The 24,942-nt window shown below is 37.4% G+C and overlaps 1 protein-coding gene across 5 annotated transcripts in view; it reads right to left on the bottom strand.

The window, feature by feature from the left end:
• LOC135416153 (dynein axonemal heavy chain 5-like) overlaps positions 1 to 24,942 on the bottom strand; it is a 156,573-nt gene that overhangs the window by 19,358 nt on the left and 112,273 nt on the right. For all 5 annotated transcript variants that reach the window (XM_064658962.1, XM_064658985.1, XM_064658977.1 and 2 more), the window contains 6 exons: positions 24,135 to 24,406; positions 22,089 to 22,253; positions 17,315 to 17,582; positions 14,079 to 14,200; positions 12,742 to 13,089; positions 7,016 to 7,204 (listed from right to left, as the gene is read on the bottom strand). In XM_064658962.1, the coding sequence (XP_064515032.1) occupies positions 7,016 to 7,204; positions 12,742 to 13,089; positions 14,079 to 14,200; positions 17,315 to 17,582; positions 22,089 to 22,253; positions 24,135 to 24,406 (1,364 nt within the window). The remainder of the gene's footprint in view (positions 1 to 7,015; positions 7,205 to 12,741; positions 13,090 to 14,078; positions 14,201 to 17,314; positions 17,583 to 22,088; positions 22,254 to 24,134; positions 24,407 to 24,942) is intronic.

Genomic DNA, 24,942 nt, shown 5'->3' with positions numbered 1-24,942 from the left:
ACCATTATGTGCAGCATTTTGCAAGTAGAAGCCTTTGGCCTTCTTAGAGTTTAAGGATAACAGTTTCACTCATATCCAACAGAGAAAAATTTCAAAATGGAATCAGTTTTCTATGTTACTTAAGGACATATCATAGCAACACTAGCAGTAGCATTCCCTGTCTTGCTTTAGCATATGGTGCATATAGAATGTACTTCAGATATACATTGTATATTCCATGTATATCACTGTATATAACAATACATGAGAAAGGGTTTAATGGCACCTGCAAAAATCATGGTGCCTATACCTCATTTAGTACCAGAATTCTTGATTTTTTAGACTTTCAAGTGGTTTTCTCCATTATACTTAGCTTTCAGAAAGCCAGTGGTCTTCTCTGTGTATTTGCTACCACTCAGCCACATGCATCATTTTACATATTGAAGCAGCCTGAACTCTGATCTTTGCCATTGAAGCTCATTCCCTCTGCAGATGAAATTGTGCAAGAGGACTCTCAAACCAAGGCAAGATCTCAAAGTAAAATAAGATCCCATCCCCATATATATATATGGCCATTAATTTATCAGAAAAGAGCTGACCCATAGGATCAGTTTGCTTAAATAAAAATTTAAGACCCTATTTTGAGTTTAGTAACAAAAAATGAAATAAGAGTTAGAAAGTTTGATCTTTCAAAGAACAGAATGTCATCAGAATTCTACTACAACCAAGCAGAAGCAAGAAGATTTGGTTAATGTGTGCTATTCCATCAAGGCCAGACGTTCACCAGATATTCTCCATATTTTTCCAGATCTACTCATGTATCTCATTGCATATATTATTATGTATACTATACATTATATGCACATAAGAAACATTACTAAAGATTTTATTATTACACTGAAGAGTAAATTTCTGCAAGATAAATATCATATAGCAATTGAGTAGTTATAATCACTAGTGTAAATATGTAAACGCTTTGACAATTTCCAATTCTTAAGTTTCAACTCCAAGCCCAATAAAATACTCTTTCTCAACTTTCTCTGCTATTCTTGGGAGACAGCTATCAGCAAGGTTATTCATCATATTTTAATCACAAGGACCCATGAGTTTGTCAGACAGAATGTCCAAGAAATAGGTGCCAGCCAATTATGCTAATGCTTTGCAGTGTGACAAGTACATTTTATAGACTGAGTTAATGCGTTCTTGCTGTGAAAGAGAAAAAAACACTAATATCAGCTGCCACAAGACTAGAGCTAAGATAAGAAACTTTTTGGATAATTCACACAATGAAATATTCTGATTTTATTCCATACAAAATCCACGGAAAACTACTTTCTGAAAAATTCACAGAAACTGGTAATTCTCCCTCTTGCCAAAAAGTAGAAACATTTGATTTCTTTTTCGCAGAATACTTAGCGGTCTAGTGCATGCTACTAATAAGAAAGGAATTATACAGAATGTAGTCCATGCATTTTATCCATTAAATAAGAAACACAATTTTTTTTCTAGTCTACAAAGCATGTGATCCTTTTGGGGATCATTTAGAGGAAGAATTTCTCCCATTTGAGGAAAAAATTGTATGGAAGATGTTGTTAAAAGGGTTATTTTCTAAAATATTGATATTTATGGATCTACAAAGTGGAGATGAAATAAATATTCTAAAATATTACTGTACTGATAATTGTACAATTTAACTAGTGAATTCTAAGTGTTTAAACGTTCTTCTGGTATAACTTTCATGTGCCTACAAAAATACCTATAGTGCAGAAATTTGCTAATCCATCCTAGATATGTTCAGAGCACGCAGTCTGGAGCATCAAACATAAACAGATATCAAAACAAAAAAAAAGATTACACACTTTCTACCTTATTGTATACAAATCAATCCTGATCTGCAGTGAGGTTTACTAGGTGTAACATAGTGCATTTCTTGGAAATCTTGCTGCTAAGGTTCATTTTATGTACAAATTCTGAGGTATGATTAACTACTTTTGTTTTAGAATTCTTCTCAAGCAATCAGATGACTTCCTTTCAGTGTTCTATTTATTACGACATAAAGAGATAGATACTGACTCACAGAAAAAAACTTAAAAGACAAAACTCATTAACCAAAATAGCCTTTCTGAGATTAATATTCTAATTCCATAAAGCCCACTTACAATATCTCCTTTTTATTATGCATACAGCTGTCATCTAACATAAAACAACGTGATTTAAGAAAGGAGCTACTAAAATCATAATCTTAATAGCTTTGTCTACATGATTTTCAGTGCATATCTCTACTGTGTCAGATTCTTCTATGCACATTTTTTAGCTGTCCTCAGGTCACCATATACTTATAGGACATTCAGCAGAAAAGCAGTTGCTGAACTTGTGCCATGGCCATTGATCAAGTTACTGTAGTACTGACTGCCTATCACTTTCAGTAAATGCTATTATTTTCAATTAGACTTAATTACTTTCTATATTCTTCGTCAGCAGAAATGGGAAGTCCATCATTCTGTAGATGGACAAGCCAAAGCTCTTTTCAAGTGGTGCCAAGGACCCTTTCCCTGATGTACACAGTGAAATATGCAGAAAATAGCTTCAAATTAAAGTAACCCAAAAGGTGTGCTTCAGGGAATCTAAGGGACTTTAACCACTAATGGGCATTCAGCTGACAGGCCCAGACTAGAGTTAGAGCAAGGCAAATTCCTCGATTAAACATCTAATGAAGGCCTGGGGTCCTCAGATGAACTCCTCTTTCCATGCAATACTTGCTAATGTCACAGCCATAGCGGACATTACGGCAAAATCAATACTACAAAAAATATTTAAGGAAAAAGCCCCTTGCTACTTGCTATTCCCTAGAAAGCTGTTTTTCAAGCTGCAAGGATCATTTTCATTGTAAACTTCTCTGTGTGACAGGCTGACATTTATTCTTGCATCTGTCTTCACTCACGTGGACTAACTGGACCTAATCATTTTACCACTAATCTCTCTGTTACCTGTGAGGCGAGACCCAGAAGCAAAGAAGGCCATGAAAGCAGAATTCTTACTTAGAGAAAAATGAGGACAGTTTTAGGTCGGGAGGAAAGTTTATTTTGCTTTTCCATCACCTGTGTCAAACTGCAGTCTGAGAAAGCATGCAAAGGTGACTCATTTTGTTTATAGTCTTTTGGGTAAGTTACTTGACTGGTGAGAAGCATTACAAGAGCACAACAAAAGAGGAAGCATATATCATGGGGTAAAACTGTTGCCCTGTTTTGAAAGTTGTTGATACCGAAGTCATTGCCAAAGGCTAATAACTGAGAAATGAAGGCCTCTCTGTGACAGCCTGAATTTTCTCTGGATCCACAATGTATCAAGAGAAAATACAATCCAGAGCTCTGAATGTCAGCAAATAATTGGTTTCAGTACCATCTGTCCCTAACCTGGTCTGTTGGGGTTTTAGCTCCGAGCAAATTCACTCCATACCTTCTAAAGGGAGCCACAAGAACTGATCAAAGGTAGCAAAGGCACCTACCACTTTCCCCAAAGAGAATTTGCTTTTAATCACCTTCATTTGTTTCATAGATTTTTTGTTCCTTTTTCTCTACTGATAGTATCTTTATATCTGGATTTTCAAAGACTAACACATCATGGCATTACTGGAGAACAGTATTCTTCTGAAAGCAAACTCAAGATGCACTGCTAGGACTAATGAATGTTTCTCTTTTTACTGCTCTTATTCAATGAGGCATGCAGAGAAACTCTTTTTCTGACACATTCCCTCAGTCTCTTACAATTTAGGATATTAGTTTTATTTGTTTCAGAATTGCTAAACTGATCTAGTATGTAATAATGTCCTGAATGACCAAATGTCAACTTAAATTGACAAACAAAAGAATTCAGCTCATTCCCTTTTTTTTTTCAGACATCACAGGAAGTAATTACACAATCCATTTCACTCCTTTCACTTGCAAGCATAATTTCATTTACCATATTATAGCTTCTGCTAAATTCTATTGCTTCTTCCCTCAGAGAATATCTAAATTCTCCCTTATTTTCTGCTCTGACTAATGAAATTCTTGGTTATATGTTAGGGACCATAATATTATTTTTTTCCTTTTGGGATTTTAGATATCTGGATTGGTGTTTTTTAGTTTATGCAAACTTTCATTTTAAAATTTAGCTTTTTTTACAGCTCACTTAGCCCTCTCCACCCTTTCTAACAGGTTCTAGATTAATGGAATGACAGTTCAGATAAGAAACACATTTGATAAGGATTTTTTTTCTTATTGTGTAGAGGTGGCCATACTCCTGGCACATTATCAACAGCAAAGATGTGGAACTGGGCAGTAATGGCAGAAAATAGAAATTCCCCTTCAACAAAGAAAGCATTTGTAAAGACCAAAACAAGTTCTAAGATCTAGGGAATGAGAGAAAGAGCAAATTCATTAGGCAAAATGAAGAAAGAAATATTGAAGAATCAGGAACTGGAAGAAACAATGTCATAACACTGCAGAAGTAAAATCTGAAGTTGTAGTGCAGCTAAGACAGCCAAAGAGATATACAGAGGAACACATTACTAGCAATAATAAACTTCTGGAAAATAAGCAGAGGATGTTCTGTACATAGTCAGAGTAAAGGAATCACTATCATATTACAGAAACAGAGTGTAATTTTGGGACGTTTCTGTGGAAAAGTACCGTGTCATCCATCAGTAATGTGGACTGAAGAAAAAGTGTGTAAATAGAGTGGTATGATTAATCAAAGTGAAGTGTAATTCACAGATCAAGATGCACAGAGCCTGAGAAAACTAGATATCACCAGAAAGAGGTGATATCTACACACGCTGATAAGAGAATGAAACAAATATCCTGAGCTCAGAATACATTTGCAAGAAATACAGAAGGAAAAAGCAGATCCAACAGGATATCCTCTGTACAAACTCAAATCTCCTTAGCTGAATCGTAACAGAACAGCTGTCAAGCAAATTGAAGGCAAAAGAAGGCAAATTGAAGCTCACAGAAGATGTAAGAGAAGCTGCACAGAAGCAAAGAAATTCTAATTGATTGCTTAGAAGAAAATAAAACCCTGCATGTATGATCGGCAGATCACGAGAAAAGATAAAAGCTTGTCATACTTCTTGATGATGAGAGCAAAAGAACAATGAAAACAGTTGTTGGTGATTTTTTTAATACAATCACATGGAAAAGTATGTATTATACCCAAATACAGCAGTAAAATAGAGACAAGTTAAGGGTGAAGTTGAATGTCCAAAATAAACCTTTCAGACTCTTTGCCCTTAACTACAGCCCCTGGCTCCATAACTGGTTATCTCCAAAGCTAAGACACTTGAGAAAGTGACTGAAAAGGGGAGGTCTGCTCTATGTGTGGTTTTTGAGCGTAATCGAGTGAATAACCAAGAAGGAATGAAAGCAAATGAGACAAAGATTAAATGGAAGAAATGCCAGAGAAAAAGGTATTTGTTCAAATCATTTTGAAATGAAATTTGAATTAAACAAGTATGTATTTTACATGACTAAAAGGCACTGTCCAAGTTTCCCAGGGGTAAGACCTGAGGTTAAGACTACCCTCTGGTTACAATATAAAGCACAGTGAGTATTATTGATGTTTTCTAAGTACTAAAAATTCTTCAGGAGGAAAAGAGTTGTCAGCTTAGGGAATAAAGAAATACTCCTTTGGAAGATTTACCATATATATTGAAAAAAATTAGCTCAATACACATATTACACATGGCAAAAGCACATGTGCTACCCAGGCATTCAGTATTTTACTGCTACTGGAAACAGAAAAAAAATAAATTTAAGGAGCTGAATGAAACTAGAGGAATCTAGCTCCATAAAAATCTTTACTCTGATAGGAAGGATAAGGGAAGAAGACTGAGAACAATCCAAGGTCTAAATCATAGGTGTAGATCCAAGGTGGAAATTATTACATTTATTAAATCAGTAATTAAGGATTAATAATTACTACACTTACTAGATTTCATTTTATTTTCTATTTCTAATATATATTTACTATTAAATAATAATAGGAAAACTAGAAAACGGACTCCATTCTTAATCAAATTCTACAAATAAATTAGAGAATCATTTAATAATGACAAAAAGACAGATATAAGCAGGAATAGATGGAAAAATAACAATATGGAGATAGATGTAAGGAAATCTCACCAAAAAAGTTGCAGACTGTAAGTAGCTTGCCACAGGGGAATGAAAAGAGAAGTTCTGAGTTGAATTATGTCAGTACATATGTGGCTATTTATACAAGACATATTAAATCTTAGATGAATAGTAGAACAGAAGACAGGAAATATTGCCAGGGCACCAAGATTATTAGTTGTTACCGAAGTGGACATTCTAAGTTGGCCAGAGGAGAAAATAAAGCATGCGTAATAAGTTGCAATACTGCATACTGAACACTCTGCAAGCTTGAACTGCAAGTAGGGGGGAAAAAAGCACTATTAGTGCCAAACAAAATTGTAAAGAATAAAATCATGGAAATGAGAGTGTTTCAACATTTACTGTTCATGAAACACTTGGCAAGACAGCTGATCCTCCTTACAAACCTATGCAAGTCTTTATGCTGGATTTTTTCCACTTAATGAGAGTGTTAATTAAAAATGCAAGAAAATATGGACAAATATCTCCTTATGGTTTAAACTCCAAAAAATCTGTGGCGTGAAAGGTCAGTGATAAAATCCATTCTTCATCATGGTGGTATAATAGAAGCAGGTAAATTGAATGCTGTACCCACCATAGGATCACCAGTCCACCGAGGTCCTTCTGTAAGCTACTAAGGAAGGCAAGAACTTTCTAAACTCTTTAATGGCTCTTCTGAGTTAAGGTGACTAAGTGGACTATGGCATTGGAAATATATGTTTCTGACATAGGAATATTTTAGATAATACACCAAGACAGTCTTACAAAACACAATGCATAATTTTAAGAGCTTTTTAGAACATGTCAGTTAAATTTAAGAAGCACGATAAAACTCGTAAAACACAAACATACACACATGCATACATGTATTATAAAGTAGCACATACCTCATGAGGGTTATAATCTGGAGGCAACTTCTCTAGCATCTCATCAGCAAGACGCTGCACCACTGCTTCTCGGGTTTCCCCTCCTCCACTACTGCTGTCTTTGGGCTGGATGCTCACTATTGTCCTTAATGTCTCATTAGCCAAATTGGTCTGGTAAGTTATATCAGCATTGCGGTGAAGCCCAAATACCTTAAAGTAAAAGGGTAAAAAAATAGGGGGAAAAAAAGTGATTTTTCTTCTAGAAGTACATACATGAAAGAATGCATGAAAATGGATAAACAAGGAAGAAAATTCTCAGCTCCATAAAACAACAGATATGAACAAGTCAGTGGAAGTGCATCCATTTAACTGGTTGAGGACCAAATTACATGAAACATTAACATAGGCTGCATATACTTAGCATTTTAATTCATATCAGTGGAGGGTTTTTTTAAACTAATCTTTTGATTATCTTCACACTGATCGTGCTGTGAAGTACTAGCAGTACTCCAGATTCCTTTCCAGTGGTTCAGACTAGAGCTTGTTGGGAACATGCCATATGTGGAGACTGATCCCTTACCACTAGTTCTTTGTCTCTACAGGTCTATTGCTGTTGTATCAGTTCAAGTAGATGTCTCTAATAATCAAACCAGTTGACATTTCTAACATGTTTCATTTAATTCAGTTTCTGAGGCTTATAAGCATGTAGCATGGTGCCATACATAAAGTACCTAAAGATGGTGATATATTTTGGATATTTTATGGTTTAACTATTTTGGTTGAAGTTTCCCCCTCCTTACTTCTTCTGCTGAAATTGAATTATTTTATTTCAGATACAGCTAGCACAGAATTACTGCAGAGCTGCCCTTTGTCTGAATGATAATAGCTTTCTCAGAAACTTCCACTGAAATATCAGTAAGTCTATAATTGTCAGATTGACAACTGCAACTCTTCTCCAGGAGGAATTGTATGTACTGTGACTTATTTCACAAGCTCTCATTTAATTATAGCTAGTAACTATCTTTTAGAAACTTCAAACCACTGATCCTACAATGAGGAAGGCTTGTCCTCAAACTGAGCATGAAAACCAAGCAATCTTCTGTTCTCGCACTTTTCAGGTTTTTGTATTTTACATTAGAAATGGTACATTACAAAAAGACACTTCTGGAAACCAGTATTTACATACTTTGAGAACAGAAAAAAAAGTTCAATGTAATATTGTTATACTTGCAAATCTAGAAACTCAGAGACCAGGGATATAAGTGGTTGCACTGATGTCAAAGCCAGCAAAGCTGCACTGATTCAGACCAGTTGGGGATCTTATCTTTATAACAGCACAAAGAACACAGTACAGACCTAATACCACATGTGAGAGAAGGTGTGACTATAATTAGTATGCCATTAGATTCAAGATAGGATTTAATGTTTTACACATAGTGGTTTACTTATACTGAATATGAGTGGTCTACTCATACTGAGCTATAAAAAGTGAAAATACCAATGCACTTTATTACACTTATATTCTATATGGAAGGAAATACACATTTGAAGATACACTTTTCTGCTTTTGCTCTTGCACATTAAGGGCTTATTTGTTTGGTTTTGCTCTAGCAGATTTTGTGGCAATGTTATAACCCAAGTTAGAAACATGAAGAATATCTGCTATTGTGAATGTAAATTGGAGTGCTGGTCCAAGGGCTAACAACTACTGGTGTAATATTAACAAAGACAGAGCTGTTACATGGGAGACAACTCTGGTTATGCGATTTTATGCAAGTGATGTATGAAGAAATAAGAACAAAGAAACCAGTGGGTGGATCAGTGTTCTGCATGTCCTGTATATTAATCAAGAAGCCAAATTTTATTCTTTTTGATTCAAAATCTCTGGAAATTTAGATTAAAAAGAGGATGTTGGATTCTGTCTTTCATGCCTTTTTAGCCTTATATATCCTCAAAACCAATTGCTAAATCTCTACACTCCTCTGAAATCAAAGTAATTTTCAAGGAGTTGCTGAGTTGGGTTCACCCTGGCTTGATGCCAGGTGTCCACCAAAGATGCTCTATCATCCCCTTCTCAGCTGGACAGGGCAGAGACAGTATAACACAAGGTTCATGGTCTGAGATAAGGACTGGGAGAGATCAATCATCAGTAACAGTCATAGGCAAAACAGACTCAACTTGGGGAAATTAACTGAATTTATTACCAATCAAATCAAAGTAGGATTATGAGAAATAAAACCAAATCCTAAAAACACCTTTCCCCCCCCACATTCCCTTCTTTACAGACTTAATTTCATTCCCAAATCCTTTATCTCCTCCCTCCCACAGTGGCATAGGGAGATGGGGAATGGGGAACAAGGGTTGTGGTGAGTTCATCACACATTGTCGTGGACTCCTTCCTCCTCAGGGGGAGGACTCCTCATACTCTTCCCCTGCTCCAGTTTGGAATGCCTCCCACACAAGACAGTCCTCCATGAACTTCTCCAATGTTAGTCCTTCCCATGGGCTGAAGTTCTTCATGAACTGCTCCACGGTGGATCCCTCCAGGGGGCGCAGTCCTTCAGGAACAGAGTGCTCCAGCATGGGTCACCCTTGGGGTCCCAAGTCCTCCCAGCAAATCTGCTCTAGTGTGGACTGCTCTCTCCAGGGGGCTACAGGTCCTGCCAGGAGCCTGTTCCATCATGGACTTTCCACAGGATCACAGTCTGTTTCAGACATCCACCTGTCCCAGCATGGGCTCCTCCATAGGCTGCAGATGGATTTCTCCTCCATCATGGACATCTATGGGCTGGAGGGGGACAGCTGCCTCACCATGGTCTGCACCATGGGCTGCAGGAGAATCTCTGCTCCAGCACCTGGAACACCTCCTGCCCCTCCTTCTTCACTGATCTTGGTGACTGCAGAGCTGTTTCTGGCACATATTCTCACTCCTCTCTCTGGCTAAATGTTCACGTGCAGGTTTTTATCCTTCTTAAATACATTATCCCAGAGGCACTACCACCATTGCTGATGGGCTCAGCCTTGGCCAGCAGTGGGTCCATCTTCATGCCGTCTGGCATTGGCTCTGTCAGATATGGAGGAAGCTTTCTTTCAGCTTCTCATAGAAGCCATCCCTGTACCCCCCCACTACTGAAATTTTGCCACACAAACCCAATACTCGAGTTTCACAGCCCTCTTCAGAAGTCAGTGTTCATTCTGCTCAGAGGACAAAATTTCATCAGAAGAGCAAAGACACAGCAAGCAGACCACTTCAGTCTTCATTTCTTAACCAAAATTGGAAAGGGGAGGAAACAAAGATACACTGGTTAGACTAGCACAATATCCTTTCTGAAATGAAGAAGACTGGGAGATTAAAAGGTTAAAAGTTTTCATGAGCAATTTTGACAGATTTTGGAATGACAGAAGAAAGTCACAGTTTGCTTCCTAAGGAGTAAAAATGTGAAGGATAAAAAGATGTTTGCATTCCCGGACTTGCTCCTATTTACATAAAAGCCAAAGGTAAAATTCCCCTACCTCAGATCATACACACAGATTTTTTACAGGCATCAAAACACTTTAAAAATACATTGCAGCATTGTGAGATAGGTCCCCAAGTGCTTAGAAAAGCAGATCCATGAAAGTAGCACCTGAAATCTCATAGAGCCAAGGTTCATACACTGACAGGAACCACTTCATGAGGTGGGCTCAAATGGATCCCACTGGTGCATTATCATGTCTGCTTTTACCCTCACTTGGAAAAGGTGCATCATTGCACACACAAATACCTTTACATTCTGCTTTCACTACCTTCAGAGATTCAGAACTTTTCATGCTTAGTTTATGACCTTGGAAACTTCTCACTCGCTCAGCCAGGATATTATCAGTAACTGAAAATCAGTTTTTTCTGTTCAGTTCAGTCTATTTAATTTTAATAGAACTTATTTCCAATGGCATTTATCAGCTTAATAGAAATGAGACAGAAATCCAGAGCATTTACTTCTGTTTCAATTTTCCAGAGAATTCACTTCTATTTCAATTTTAACTTCATCATGTGTGTCTGTACTAGAGGGAGCAGAAAGTAGTCCATCCTCCAATCACTGTGACCCCTGTGGTATACACGTTGAGTCATGTAAAAGTGGTTGCAACCAGGAGCCTGCAGCCTATCCCATCAATTCATGGCAGCATCTCTATCCTTCTGTTGTAAAAACAGAATAATCTCCCAATTATAACTTGCAAAATGAGACCATAGGGCTTTTTCACTTTTATTATTTCTCAGTTTTTATGCCTGCTCAATCCCATATGGAGCTGTGAAACCATAAAGTAGTTTGGTTTCGTAGGGATCTCTGAGGGTCATCTAATCCAAAGCACCTGCTGAAGCAGGGTCAGCAAGAGCAGGCTGTCCAGACAGTGTCCAGTTGGGATTTCGATGCCTACAAAGACTGAGACTCCACAACCTCTCTGGGCAAACTCTTCCAGTGATTGACCACCTTCATTGCAAAAAAGTGTGCTCTTGTTCTCAGATGGAATTTTCTGTTGCTTCACTTATGCCCATTGCCTCTTGTCCTTTCACTGGGTATTATCAAAAAGACTCTGGCTCCATCTTTACACCATTCCAACAGGTTTTTATACACATTGATAAGATCCCACCCGAGCATCCTCTTCTCCTGGCTAAGGAGTTCCTGGTCTCTCAGCCTTCCCTCATATGGCAGATATGTGTCATATGACACTTATCTAACACACACATTGTCAGCTTGTCTATGAAGTTGTTTTTGGGGGTAAGGTCAAAGGTCTTGCTAAAGTTGAGTTAAAAAATATCCACAGCTCTTCCCTAATCAACCAAGCAGGTCATTTCCTTGTAGAAGACCAACAGGTTGTTTAAGCATAATTTCTCCTTCACAAATCCATGCTGGCTACTCTCAGTCATGTGCTTGTCCTTCACATGTTTGGAAATGCTTTGCAAGAGGATTTTCTCCAGCACTTTCCCAGGGACTGAGGTGAGGCTGACCAGCCTGTAGTTCCCCAGTTCTTTCTTCATTGCTTCTTGAAGATTAGACTGGTATTTGCTATCTTTCATTCTTCAGGAATCTCTTTAAATCACCATCACCACATAAAAGTATTCAGTAAAACCTGAACATGACATCACCCAGCTACCTCAGCACTCATGGGTGCTACCCATCAGGTACCATCAACTGATGTTGATTTTGTTTGAACTGATGTTCATTTTGCTTCCATGCTCCCCAGTCTGGTTCTCTACCACCAGGGCTAAGTTTCTCGTTCTGGACCTTTCATCTCATGAGTCTGGGATTCCTGGAGTCCAGTGTTACTGGTAAACACAAAGGCCAAGAAGGCATTTAACCTTTTCCATATTTCTCAGAAGTTCTCCTGCCCCCTTCAGCAATGGTCCCACATTTTCCCTTCTCATCTTTTCGTTGTTTTTGTAAAATCCATTTATCTGTGCCAGAAAGTTGTCATGAATGCACTCAAGATATCTCCTATGGCGCTTGAACCCTGCTGTACCACTCTTCCAGCAGATAATTAGGGTTGTTAAAAGTCCTCCATGATGGGACCAGGGCCTGTGAATATGAGACTTCTTCCAATTCTTTGAAGAAGGCCTCATCTACCTCTTCCTGGTCAGCAGATCTGCACTGAATACCCACTATAATGATCGGTGTGCTAATCTCAATCTAAACACACATGGTTCCAAAAAATATACCTGATTAAGTTATTTATTTGACAAACGCTCCCTTTAATATATTAAAATATTTTACCTCTGGTGTATCAATCACTGGCAATTGCTCTATGTACTGGAGATAGTCTTCAACCGTTTTCCCTTTTGGAATAATATAATCTTTGTAGAAACAAAATTTTTCACTAAACATATGCTCTCCAAACCACACTCTTGCATAGGTATTCAGCAGTGCTTTGTCAAAGTCATCAGTGACACGGCCACCATACTGTACTTCTCCCAGCATATAGCGAACACAGCTCCAGTTCACTCCATGTTTAATATCCACATCACTCAAATGATTCTGAATGAATTGCACACTGGCTGTGAAGTCTGCCTGATTAAATTCATAAGGAATGTTCCAGCCCAGTGGACCAAACTTTCGCCTTTCCTGTAAAATAGATAAAGATAAAAGACTGATTGATAGTAATTCTGAAGAAAACTTAAATGCAGAAGAATATATGAAATATGCTACTGTTTGAGGAAAGGGTGTCCAAACTCATTAGCCATGATCATTGCCTAGCGTCCTCCTATGGAGTAGATATATGGAGTAGATATATTCATATCACTGCTGCCTCTGCATGGTGCAGATGCCCAGTTGGAAAAACTGTCTCTTGGTGAATCATTTACAGATTCAGCTGGCAGTATGCAGGTCTTAGGGAAAAAATCTGGTAATTAAAAATTTTTAATTTTCACCAAGAAAGAAGTAATGGGCCAAAGAAAAGCACACGACAGGCTTCCATTGGACCACAATGTATCACTGCATGGATGCCATAGACCTAAATTAGCTAGGCTCCATATATAAATTAAGGATACTGCAAAATCTATCAATAGAATTAAGAAAAGTTGTGGTTAATCTATAAAGCATTTTCTTTAATAAAATTCCCGAAAGTCAAGACCCAAAGTCTTCTTCCACTTACATCTCCTCCTACAGGTTTCAGAGTAGAAAGGACTTACACTCACCCTCTTAGACCTTTTCACTGTGAATGCAGCAGTTTAGGATTATGGTTTTCCAAACCGACCTGTAAGTTTCTTTAATGTGCTTTAATGATTTCAAATATTAGTAAAAAACCAGTTAGTTGAAAGACATCACACAGTCATGCCTCAAGACTTTAACAAAAGAATACTCTAATTGATCACTTGTTGATTGCCCTTTTTCCCCTCTGAAATACCATCTCTGTTGGAGGTACAAGACCAACATGAGTAGAATTTTAAGTTTTAAAATAGTTGCAGTAATAGAGGTGTGTTGTTTTCTTATTTTATTTGTGTTAATTTACCAACAGGGGACTTCCCTTTAAACATGTTTTTCATTTAATAACAAGGTTCATTAACAAATGAAACATAATTTTATGAGAGAAGAAAAGAAATAGATTTTTAAACCTGAACAGTTGAGTGAAGAAATGCTACAGCATACAGCAAAGGTTTCCACTGTGGCATTTTGCTCACTTCTAGCATATCCTGAGTAACAGCCGAGTATGTTCGTTTTAAGCCAGCTTTCACACCTAGAAAATAAATATAAAAATGGAATACATGAGAAAAAAATGTAAGAAACCCATAAGTCCAACATCTGTTAAGCATAATTCTCTATTCTGATTTACACTATCATCTTACTTAGGGCTTCAAATACTCTCTTAGAATCAATTATCTGTTCAGCTGGTCATAACAGGCAAACTTCAATAACATTTTTTTCGTCAGATAACACACGAAATTCAGTTCAGGAGTCTGAAAGAAATTAAAATTAAGTAATAGTATCCTAAATGTTACAAGTAACAACTGAAATATAAACATAACTATTCAGCAATTATATGGCAATCAGAAAGACACCTAATATAATATGAAATACAGCACTGAATATCCAAGAGTTTGTTTTGATATTTACTTATGAGATTTTAGTTATACCTAAGATAATTTTATTTAGATTTGATTCCTATTAAAATCTCAAAATTCTGTATGCAGGTTCTCCAGCTGGTGTACAGGCACCAAGATGATGAAATGAGAGCCTAAATTCTTAGTGGAAATACTAATACTTGGGGAGGTTTGTTTGAGCACTGACATCTCATATCCCAGGAACAGCTTTAGGCAGTTGGTACTGATACAATCTATGCTTCCACGGAATACATAAGCCTGACTACTCCCAAATGCTTTCAGGCAGTGCTTCTTAAGCATTATCTGCCTTTGGCAAACAACCCGAGTATGAGTAACGGACATCAGGTCCCTCTTATGATATCTTCCACCTAACCAGCTTAACACAAGTCTAAAAGGACAGATTTCAAGTGCAGCGAACAGATTGTCCAAGTCATCATACTTCCTATGACACAATAGAAGTCCTTTTGCTTCTTTCTTCTTCATAAAGATCCTGTAAAACAATATTCAAACACATAGCTTTTCCAAATATTATAAGGGTATCATAAGAGAGTTCCAAAATCAAACAAAAGTGCCTTATCACACTGTGCTACCAATGTGGCAGGAGAGTACTAGAAAAATAAAACTGTTTGTATATTGTCCTGACTTCAATTTTTACACCAGACATATTTCTGTCACTAAATGCAAGTTGTAAATTTGCTTTAACTTGACTTCTAAAATAACCTCTTGGAGCTCTAGGTTGTTACTATTAGAATGATAAGGAGGGGGCCACAGTGCAATAAAAACATGCTGAGCACTGAACACAAACAGGGGAGAGGAGGAGAGAAAGAAGTTAGAAATTTTTAATGACAGACTGACTAACTTGAGAATGGAGTACATATGCTGAAACAGGATGTCTTTCACAAGACCAAATATTTTGTAGACATCTTACTAATGTTCAAAGGAAGATAAATGCTGAAATAAGAGCTTTAAATGTCTGAAGCTTTAAATATGACCTTGGATAAAAATTCTCAGTTCCTACTGACATCATCAACTGAAATCAGTGGCAACAAGTATATAAATAAAGGGCAAGTTAATGCATTACATAGTTTGTTAACAATGAGGGAGTTCAAAAATAAAGTTGGTGTCAGGCTTGAGGATTCCTTTTTGCTACAGTCCAAAATACAAAGTTACTCTCCCCTATCATACATAGGGGAGCATATAAAGCAAGATTATAAGTTGCTTCTACAAACATGAAGAATGCCTGCAAGTAGCAGCGTAGTTTGGGTAAGAGAGAGAGATTCAACAGCAGAAGAGCAACAGGTTAGAGACTACGTAGAAAAGCTGGTTGTTTTCATATTACACAAAATAACATCAAATAGTTGACACTGGAAGGGACCCCTGGATATCACGTTGCACAACAGCTCTTCTTGAAGCAGGATCAACTGCAGCTGGTGGTTCAGCACCATGTCCATGTGGGTTTTGAGGGTAGAGTCTACAAACTCACTGAACAAGCTGTTCCAGTATTTCACCATTCTCATGGTGAGTTAAGTTTTTTCTGATGCTGAAGTGGAATTTCATGGACAACCATTTGTGTCAATCACCTCTCTTTCCGTCACTTAACACCACTAGGAAGAGTCTTACTGTTTTCTTTACTCATTTCCATCACATATTTATATGCATTAAGATACCCTTTTTCTCCTCAAGGCTAAACAATCATCTTGGCCTTTCCTCATATGACACATTTTCCAGTCCCTTCAGCATCTTTGTGGCCTCTCACTGGACTCATTCCATTCATGTCTTTCTTGCACTCCAGTTAATACAGAAACATGAGTCCAAACTGCCAATTAAGATGCAGATCATACATTGTGCTTTTGCATATAAACTACTTAGGTTAGGAAAACTGGCTTGGAGGCCCAGAAAACATCCTAGTTTGAGGAAACATCCTGGAAATGGGGAAGGATCCTGGATGTAGGGAGATGCATGGAGGCAAATGGCAGGGGATACCCAGCAGGCCAGTAATGTCCAAGACTAATAGCTGCAAGTAGCTGCACAGTGAAACTAACACTACTTTCAACTCAACCTTCCTGGACCAGCAACGAAGTCTCTGATGGGAAGAAAAGTCAAGATAAATGCATTACAGAAGGCTGGGAGCATGATAGAGTGAATGTTTAATTTGAGCAAATAGCACAAAACTCCTAATCTCATCAGTTCTTAAGTGAACACTAGTATTCAGATCCATTATGAGTTGTTATTAACTGTCTTGACAGAGGCTAAGGGGTGATTCAGTAGCAGCTCACAAATACTTAAAGGACAAAATAAAAGATGCTGGGATCAGTCTCCAGTCAGCAGTGCCAGATGACATAACAAGAAGCAACAGCAACAGATATATACTGCAGCTTTGGGTGAGGTTAGGTGTTCAGAGAGTCCTCCCTTTTCCTCATCCAACAGAGCACAGGATTGGTTCTACTCTGCATCCTTGGGTGGGGTCAACAGGACAGAAAGAAAAGACTGATGGGGTGTACTAAACTTAAGAAAGGACCACTGTCCTGGATTTATCCACAGATTGTATGCAAACAACAAAATCACTATCAATTTCTGTTACAAAACCAAGAAATATCCATTTTCTTCCCAAAAGAGTCATGCTTTACACATTGCAAGACTGATTTAAACAGTGCTGTACTTAGCTGAAACACTGCAGAAAGTATAGGGATACTTAGTGGGTGGGGGGTGAAAAACAAGCCCCCAGACTCCAAAAAGGCATGATTTCCTACCTTGAGGAGGTTCATTGGTAAATTTTATGGAGGACTGTAAAAGATTAATAGGAAACTCTGGGTGAGCCTCTGTAGTGATCCAGGTTCTGAAATCTTCACTAATAGATTCTATTGTTGTGATGGTGTCCATTAATTCACTAAGAAATTCCAAGCCAAGGTGGCAGTTCTGTAGAAGGAGCCATCCTCCATCTTGCATGCACTGATTTAACAGGTGTCTTGCATGGACTTCCTGGCCCTGACCCATTGAAATGGCACGACATGGAATGTTCTGGAATAAAAAAGAAAGTTTCTTTTATATGTAGTTCCTTAGAATGATTATACACATGATGTATTGCTTCCGTAGGTCCATGTGTAGTAACACTGTGCCACAAAGAAAACCATTATTATCAATAATTATATTAAAACAGAGTTAGGAAAAAAAAAAAGTAAAACACTTCAAGTTCCTTTTATCTTCCACCTGTTGGAAAAAAACTACACCTACTGGACATAATATTCTTTTGCTGATCTAACAAAGTCAATGGATAAGACAGCGGAAACATTTTCCTATCCTTTTCTGCATTTTTTCAAATAAAGCAAGACATAAACACAGCAACATAGCTGCCTGACCATTCTATTTACTGTGATGTGGATTATCTTAAGAAGGGCAGATACTAAGGCTTCAGATAATAATTAATGCACAGAGTAAACTCAGCAATTCTGGTGTCTTCTCAGTGACTGAATATATCTTTTTCATCTGAAAGAAAACTATCAGTGAAGCAGGTAGGACAGGAAAGATTGGTTCACATTTAATCATTCCTTGGGAAACATTCTGAATTGTTAAATGGCAGCTGTGGAGTCTCTGATTCAGAGGATTCTAGTTTGGTGATCTACTCGCTCTAGCAGATCTAGAGCAGATCTAGATTCAGAAAAGATAGAGCTTATACATGCAAACACAAGAATTCTGGAATTTTATGGAGTCTTTTTTCCAGAAGCTATGGGAGAATAAAGTCAGTTGTTCAGAAAACCAGAAAATGATACAAGTTATCACAAGGGGAACTGAAAAAGACAAGGTGGCAATCGGGACCACACAACTCTGTCAGTAAAGTGCAGGCAGATCCTCTCCTGCTTATTGTTCATACTACTCTTGTTAAGTAGGCAGCCCCCTGGCTTCAGTTAGCTGCCTGACTCCCACCAGGGAAAACCAGAACTATCAAACCCAGGTGAGCATGTTATTCTGTAGACATGTTGAGGGCAAAAGAATTGATGAAAAGGCTTTGTTTCATGGACAGTTTCATGCTCAAGACCTACAGCTGAGTATCCCTCATGCTGTGAATGATGAGATGCATAAAGACTTATCAATCTGGGCCTGTCTTCAGCTGGCTGAGAGCTACAAAGGTTAATCTTGAGCTTTACTGCTACTGAGACTCTCTTACTGTGAAACAAAACAGAAGGAAGACATCCAGTTCTAAACAGTGTGGATGAGGCTACCCTACTTTTGGAGGAGAAGAAGATTAAGCGTATGTCACAAGCTGTGCTGGGTCATTTAGCCTCAGGGTCAGAGAATGGACCCTGACCTGATTTTACAAAACAGTATAAATACAGCTGCTGTGTATGATTCTTCACATCCTGGCAAGATTAGAGGAGAAGAGAATGCCAAAGATAAGAAAGCAGTTAAATCCTATTGTCAGGTCAGTAAAACTTGAAATTGTAGCTAAAACAAGCAAGGCTAAACAGCCCGTGAAGTTGACTTCATGATAGAGGAGCAAAAAATTTTATCTTTTCTAAGATACATCTGAGTACAGCTAGCACTCCCGTAAGTCAAAGACTGTGACTACTCCTGTATGAGTGCATAAATATTCAGATGATACATTATTTCCTAACAAAGCATCTACTCATAATTTGCACTTCTCAGCAAGGTTATCTCCCAAATGTACAATCATTAAAGGTTATAGAAACATCAAGAGAAGGAAAAAATATTTTTCAGTATGGATTGTCCTCATTTTACTCCTTCTGAAAGAACTCTATCGAAATGTCATCACACAGAACGTTTCTTTCAACAGTGAGTCATACCAATACATCTGTGTCATCTTAATACACTGCTATCCAGATGAAAATACTAGCATTTTAGTCACTACAGTGGGCCTGACAGTTCTTTTGAAGGTTCTGTGCATAATTCCTGAAAAGAAGAAACTCTCTCTACACTAAAAAAAAACAATCTGGGTTTTAAAGGAGTCAAAGTGCTAGGAACAATAAACTTAATTTTATTACAGAAAGTCAAATTTTCACTCCATCTTCAAGTGAAAGTAAAGGGGGCAGGAATGCAACTAGTTTTAAGATAGAGCTTGTTTGGTTTATAAAAAAGGTTTTGTAGCTCAGTAGTCACAGACACTGTTTCCAGTTTTTTGGGGAGAAGGCCATCTGAACAACTAAATTTTAGAGTGAAAAGTAAATTCTGGACATGAATTTGAACATTTCTAACTGCAGATAATTGATTTATATTGTTAATATTATACTTGGAGGTGCCATCAGTACTGAAAATCAATTTTAAGACTACAAGTCATGCCTGTAAAAAGGAAATCCTTGAAAAGTAGGCCCAGCATGTATTTTGGAAGATTTTTATCATTAAGAAGAAAAACACCAAACAACAACAGCCCCCCCCCGTGAATAGGATACTTTGGAGGTATAGAATCGCATATATACCAAGATGAGATCCTTGGTACAGCTAACCCATGTTAAAGATTTAGTGTGGAAAAAAGCAGAGAAAGCCCAAAGAAAGACAGGAACTAAGTACACTTTGTTGACAGACTAGCAAAGTAAACCCAAAGCCCTCTTGCAAATGTTTCTGGAAACTGTAAATTATTTCTAGATATATTTTTCAAATCTAGAGAACTACTGAAGTGCTCCTCAAGTTCCACAATCTTAATATACATTTTTAGTTTTAATAATATCTGTATCTGTAGTTTGATTTGCAGAATTTGGATGGCTTTTGTAAACTTGAAAGGTTTCTGTATGCTGTGGGGTTAGATCTTTACTTCAAGAGATGAGGCAAGAACTTTACAGCTAAACATTGTGGTTGACTTTTCATTTACAGTTAACATTATAGTTGAACGTCAGGTTATGACAGCTTAGCTGATGTTGCCTTGCTCATAAACCATGTGTGAATAAATAAGGCAATCCCTTTAGCTCTTTTGCAACCTCACTTTCTATTTATTCTATGCACATTTCCTTAAAGCGTGAAAACTTATTAAGACTGTCCACTGCAATATACTTTTGGATTGACAGCAAAAACTTCTATATTTTAACAGTCACAATCACAGAGCACCTTCTACCTACCAGCACTTCCCCACACAGGCTAAGGTCTTGCTTAAGATTTGACAGAATGGGAAAGCATTCTATTCCACTCCTTGCAATAGTGGCTATAAGTGACTGGCTGACTTGTTAGGAGATTAGTGTTCGCCGTCCCCTTGCATGGCCAATGGGATAAAAATACTCAACTTCTCAATGCAAGTCAGAGTTAAGTTCCAGTTGTATGCTCTGAATTGCTGTCAACTGATCAGTCTTTCTCTTTATTGATTAGAGAAACTAACTCCTACTGGAGTACCCATCTCGAAGTCCATTTCACAGGATACATATGTTGAAGAACCAGATAGGTAAATGAAAACATCATCACAAAGGTGACACTTCATTTGTATTCATACCATATAACATGAAAACAGGAATCCAAACATGGTCATCTAATGTGTTTACTTGGAATTGAAAAACAACTAAAAAAAATTTGCCATTTCTAGTCTATAAATATTCTTGTAGTTAATTTCAAATATTCTACAAAGTCAAAATGGTTTTAAAAATAGAATTTTTTGTGATGCATTTTTACAATGCATTGCTTCTAATAAGCCTAAAAATCCTGCTCACCCAACTGTTGTTTTTGTCCCTCCCTATATTTGTGTATTTGTGGCTGTCTGTCTGCACAGTTCTGGGGGATGAGATTAACAGCTTCAGAATAAAGATTCCTAAATGTAAACACTTAAATGAGAGTTAGAACATAACTTAAACTGTCTTCAACACAGACAGACAAATAAGAGTCCTGATTTTCAGAGAGAACAAGCATCTACAAATCCTAATTAATAAGCTAAAGAGATTTATGGATGTTCCCCACTTCTGCAAGTATGTCTTACTTAGTGTATACCAAAATCCTGCACCATTAAATGAAGATGCATTCTAACAAGGAGGAAAATTTACGGAAATCTACTGTAAATAACTTGTTCTTGGGAAAATTTTACATTCATCTATGCTGTGAACCATAAAACAAAGCACAGAGCGCCTTAAAGTGATGCTGTGCTGTAAGAAATGTTAACTGTCTCCATCAAGTGAACAGATTGAATGGTAGGGTCTTCAAGTTAATTTCTCTTGTCTCCATATTTATGATTTTTTTTTCTGTATCTTCCTGTGATTGTTCTTGCTCTCAGCTCCTACAGTGAATGCAACACAATGTAAACCACAAATATTGTTTTGTTTTCACAGCTCAATACTTTTCCTAAGTAATGGATTATCAAAATCTGCTAGATAAAGATGGAGGACTCACTGGAATCAAACAACTGAAAAAGCGAGACTGTAATATTTCCATTTCCTAGTAATTGCATTTTGGCTACTGGTCAAAAATTCACTTTTACTGAACACTAGTATGAATACAAACATCATCATTTGAACTTCTATAAAATGTGGAAATATCATTTCTAGTGCAAAGGACAGTTAAAATTGTCTTTATCAGCTTCAGACAACTCAGTTTAGAGGATACCTTTGATTTTGCAAGACGTTCTATACTTTCAGTGGGGTCAGATCCCACTGATAAAAGGCATGTCAAAGGTGTTCGACAGTCACTTTCTGTCCACATTGCTTCCATTTCAAGAATAAAACCTTCTGCATATTTTTCTCCAAGAGATTCTGCAATGTAGTGTCGAGCCTGAAAAAGAAAAAAAAGGTAGGTACCAGAAATATATATACCTTTACTTTTTTTAATTTAGCATTAATCATTGATGTGGAATTTACCAATACCTACATTGGAAGGCAATGACTTTCTAAACTTTCATTTTCAACTTTGCTGTAACAGAAGTTACAGTCCACAGGAGGCAACCACTGAAATTCTCAGATAGCAAACTTCAAAGAAAGAAAAGAAAGAATTCTGCTCGCACGCCAGCCATCCTGTGAATATTGTTGCTAGAGGATACTAAATGCTTTTTTTTCTAAAGAACAAGAAAAATCTATGCAGAATAGATCCACTGTTGGCTCTGAGGAACAGCCCAGATATTGCTCCTAAATTACTGACTGTTAAAACTTGGTGGGTAGCCAAAGAAAAGTGTTTCTCTATACCAGTTCCATTCTTAGCTCCTCTAAGCATGTATTGCTGACATTGTCTCTACAGCATAGTAGATTAGACAGATCTCTCATCTGACCCAGTTACTATCTGCCATATATTTGTTGGAACTTCAAACAAATTCTCCTGTCCAGTGGTTATCCAGTTCAAGTCTCTTACACTGAATATCTCTTTCTACAAAACATAAACACAGCTCAGACTTTATCCTTAAAGGTCAAAATTTCCCTATGCCTCTATTTTCTTCTTTTCTAAGGCATTTTCTAAAAGAACTTCTAAAGCTACCCTGGAGTATGAAATTCTTTTTTGACTGATGTGATTTCCTAGCTATCCAATGAGTAGCACAGATTCAGAGACATCTATGATGGAGAGAAAACACCAAGGAACAAGGTGGACTGAGGAAGACATCAATTGCAGAAAAAAATAACTTAGTCATCCACTATTAAGTGTGACTTCTGTCCTAGCAGTGGCAGGTAAAATTTATAATACTTGGGAAAACACAGTAGGGAAAGAAGAGATAAAGGAGATAGTAACAAAAATATTCCCTCTTTCCTCAAAAAATAAAATAATGACCTTTTTTGCAACCATTGTTCCGAGACAGTATTTCTCAAAGATGGTTGGGCAAGACAGTAAGATAAATAAGCAGTACAGCTTTATTATTTTGCTCTGTTTAAATTGTGGCAGATGGAGATCCCATACTTTTCTACTGCTTACCAGCTGCAGAATAGAAAAAGAAAAAGAATGGAGGGAGTCTTGTTGAAAAAGAGGTCCATGAAAAAATGATGTCCCCTAAAAACAACATGGATGCTATCACAGCATGCAACATGTAAAGTTGAGATATGCAGGAAAGGAAAAGTATTACTTTACAGTATAAAGACAAAAAAAAACCCAAAACACAAAAAAAAAGTGAAAAGAGGATACTCATAGGCTCATATATCTCTTTTACACCTTCATAGAAAAGAAAACTCCAAACATCACAGACTGTGGAGAAACTGCTAGTCTATTGCAGTTTCTTTTATGATATTTGCCATGAGACCATCTTAATTATTACTTCCTCCATATGGACGGGAAGTAAACAGTTTATCTGCTATTTTAGTGCACCTGTCATAAAAGTGAACTGTTCTCTTTCCACTTCTTCCGTGAAAAAAAGCCAGGGATGTATCTCTTGATTCACCAGATGAATGCAACTGCTTTACAGGTTTCATGACTTGACTTTAGAAGAACCACACAAAAACAATGGTATTCTTACAGCTCCAACACAATTTATTTCATGTTCTGCTTTCCAATTCATAGCAATTAAATAAATTAGTATTTTCACACGTATTTATTACGAGGATTTCAATATCTGATTTCAAAATAGCTCACTCGGCAACAAATACTATGATAACAACAATTCAGAGAATGTAAGTTTGGAACTAGCAGTTCTACAGGAGATGCCACATGGCATAACTATTGTACAAAAGCATATCTTACTTGGGCAACAGTATGATCCGGGCACCAGCTACGGACAAGGAGCAGCTTACGGAATTGATCCAGTAAATTGTCATAGCCATCAGGAATAACAGCTTTTTCAGGTGCTTCTTCATCAAACCAAGCTTTCCAAGACTTCTCATTCTTAACAATTTGCACCAGAAGTTGATTGAAAGGGTACAAATTAGATAACTGCACGAGATTGAGCCATGTCATGTCAAGGATCCACTTTTTTGGTTTTGGTTCCACAGAATTCATATCCAAGCTGGCACCTCCTGCAAAGTGAAACGTATTGTAGAGGAAAACATTGTTAAACAGAAAAAATGACAAGTAATAAAAAATACTTATTTATATAATTTATGGAGTACAAATCCATGTAAATCAGGACTTAGAGGCCTAGAATTTGCATGGAAGAATCATTTAACAAAGACCCCTTGGAGAACCGCCCTCAGTTCCTCCCAAAGCTGATATCCCAGTAATTTTTGTGCTGCTCCCTCTGCATCTGTAGAGTTGGAATAAAACTTGACTACCTAAAATGATACTCAAACCCAGGTGTTCAGACCAGATGTAGAAAGAACCTATGGTTAGCAGAGTCTCCCTTCCCTGAGACTAAAGAATAAGAAAGCACATAGTGCATTCATTTCCAGGACTGTGCAACTTCAACAGCCTTTTAGCTCAACCATCACTCATCGTCATGCCCATTTGCACCTCCAACACAGCTGACCCACAGCTGAACAGTAAATCGGTGTTTGCCAAACAAACTGAAATATTCAGATGCCAAGTACCTGACTGCACTTATCTTTGTACCAGA

Source organism: Pseudopipra pipra, chromosome 1, assembly GCF_036250125.1.
Source record: "Pseudopipra pipra isolate bDixPip1 chromosome 1, bDixPip1.hap1, whole genome shotgun sequence".
NCBI classification, from domain to species: Eukaryota; Metazoa; Chordata; class Aves; order Passeriformes; family Pipridae; genus Pseudopipra; species Pseudopipra pipra.
The sequence above is the reverse complement of the archived record's forward strand: the minus strand, read 5'-3'. Positions and strand labels throughout refer to the sequence as shown.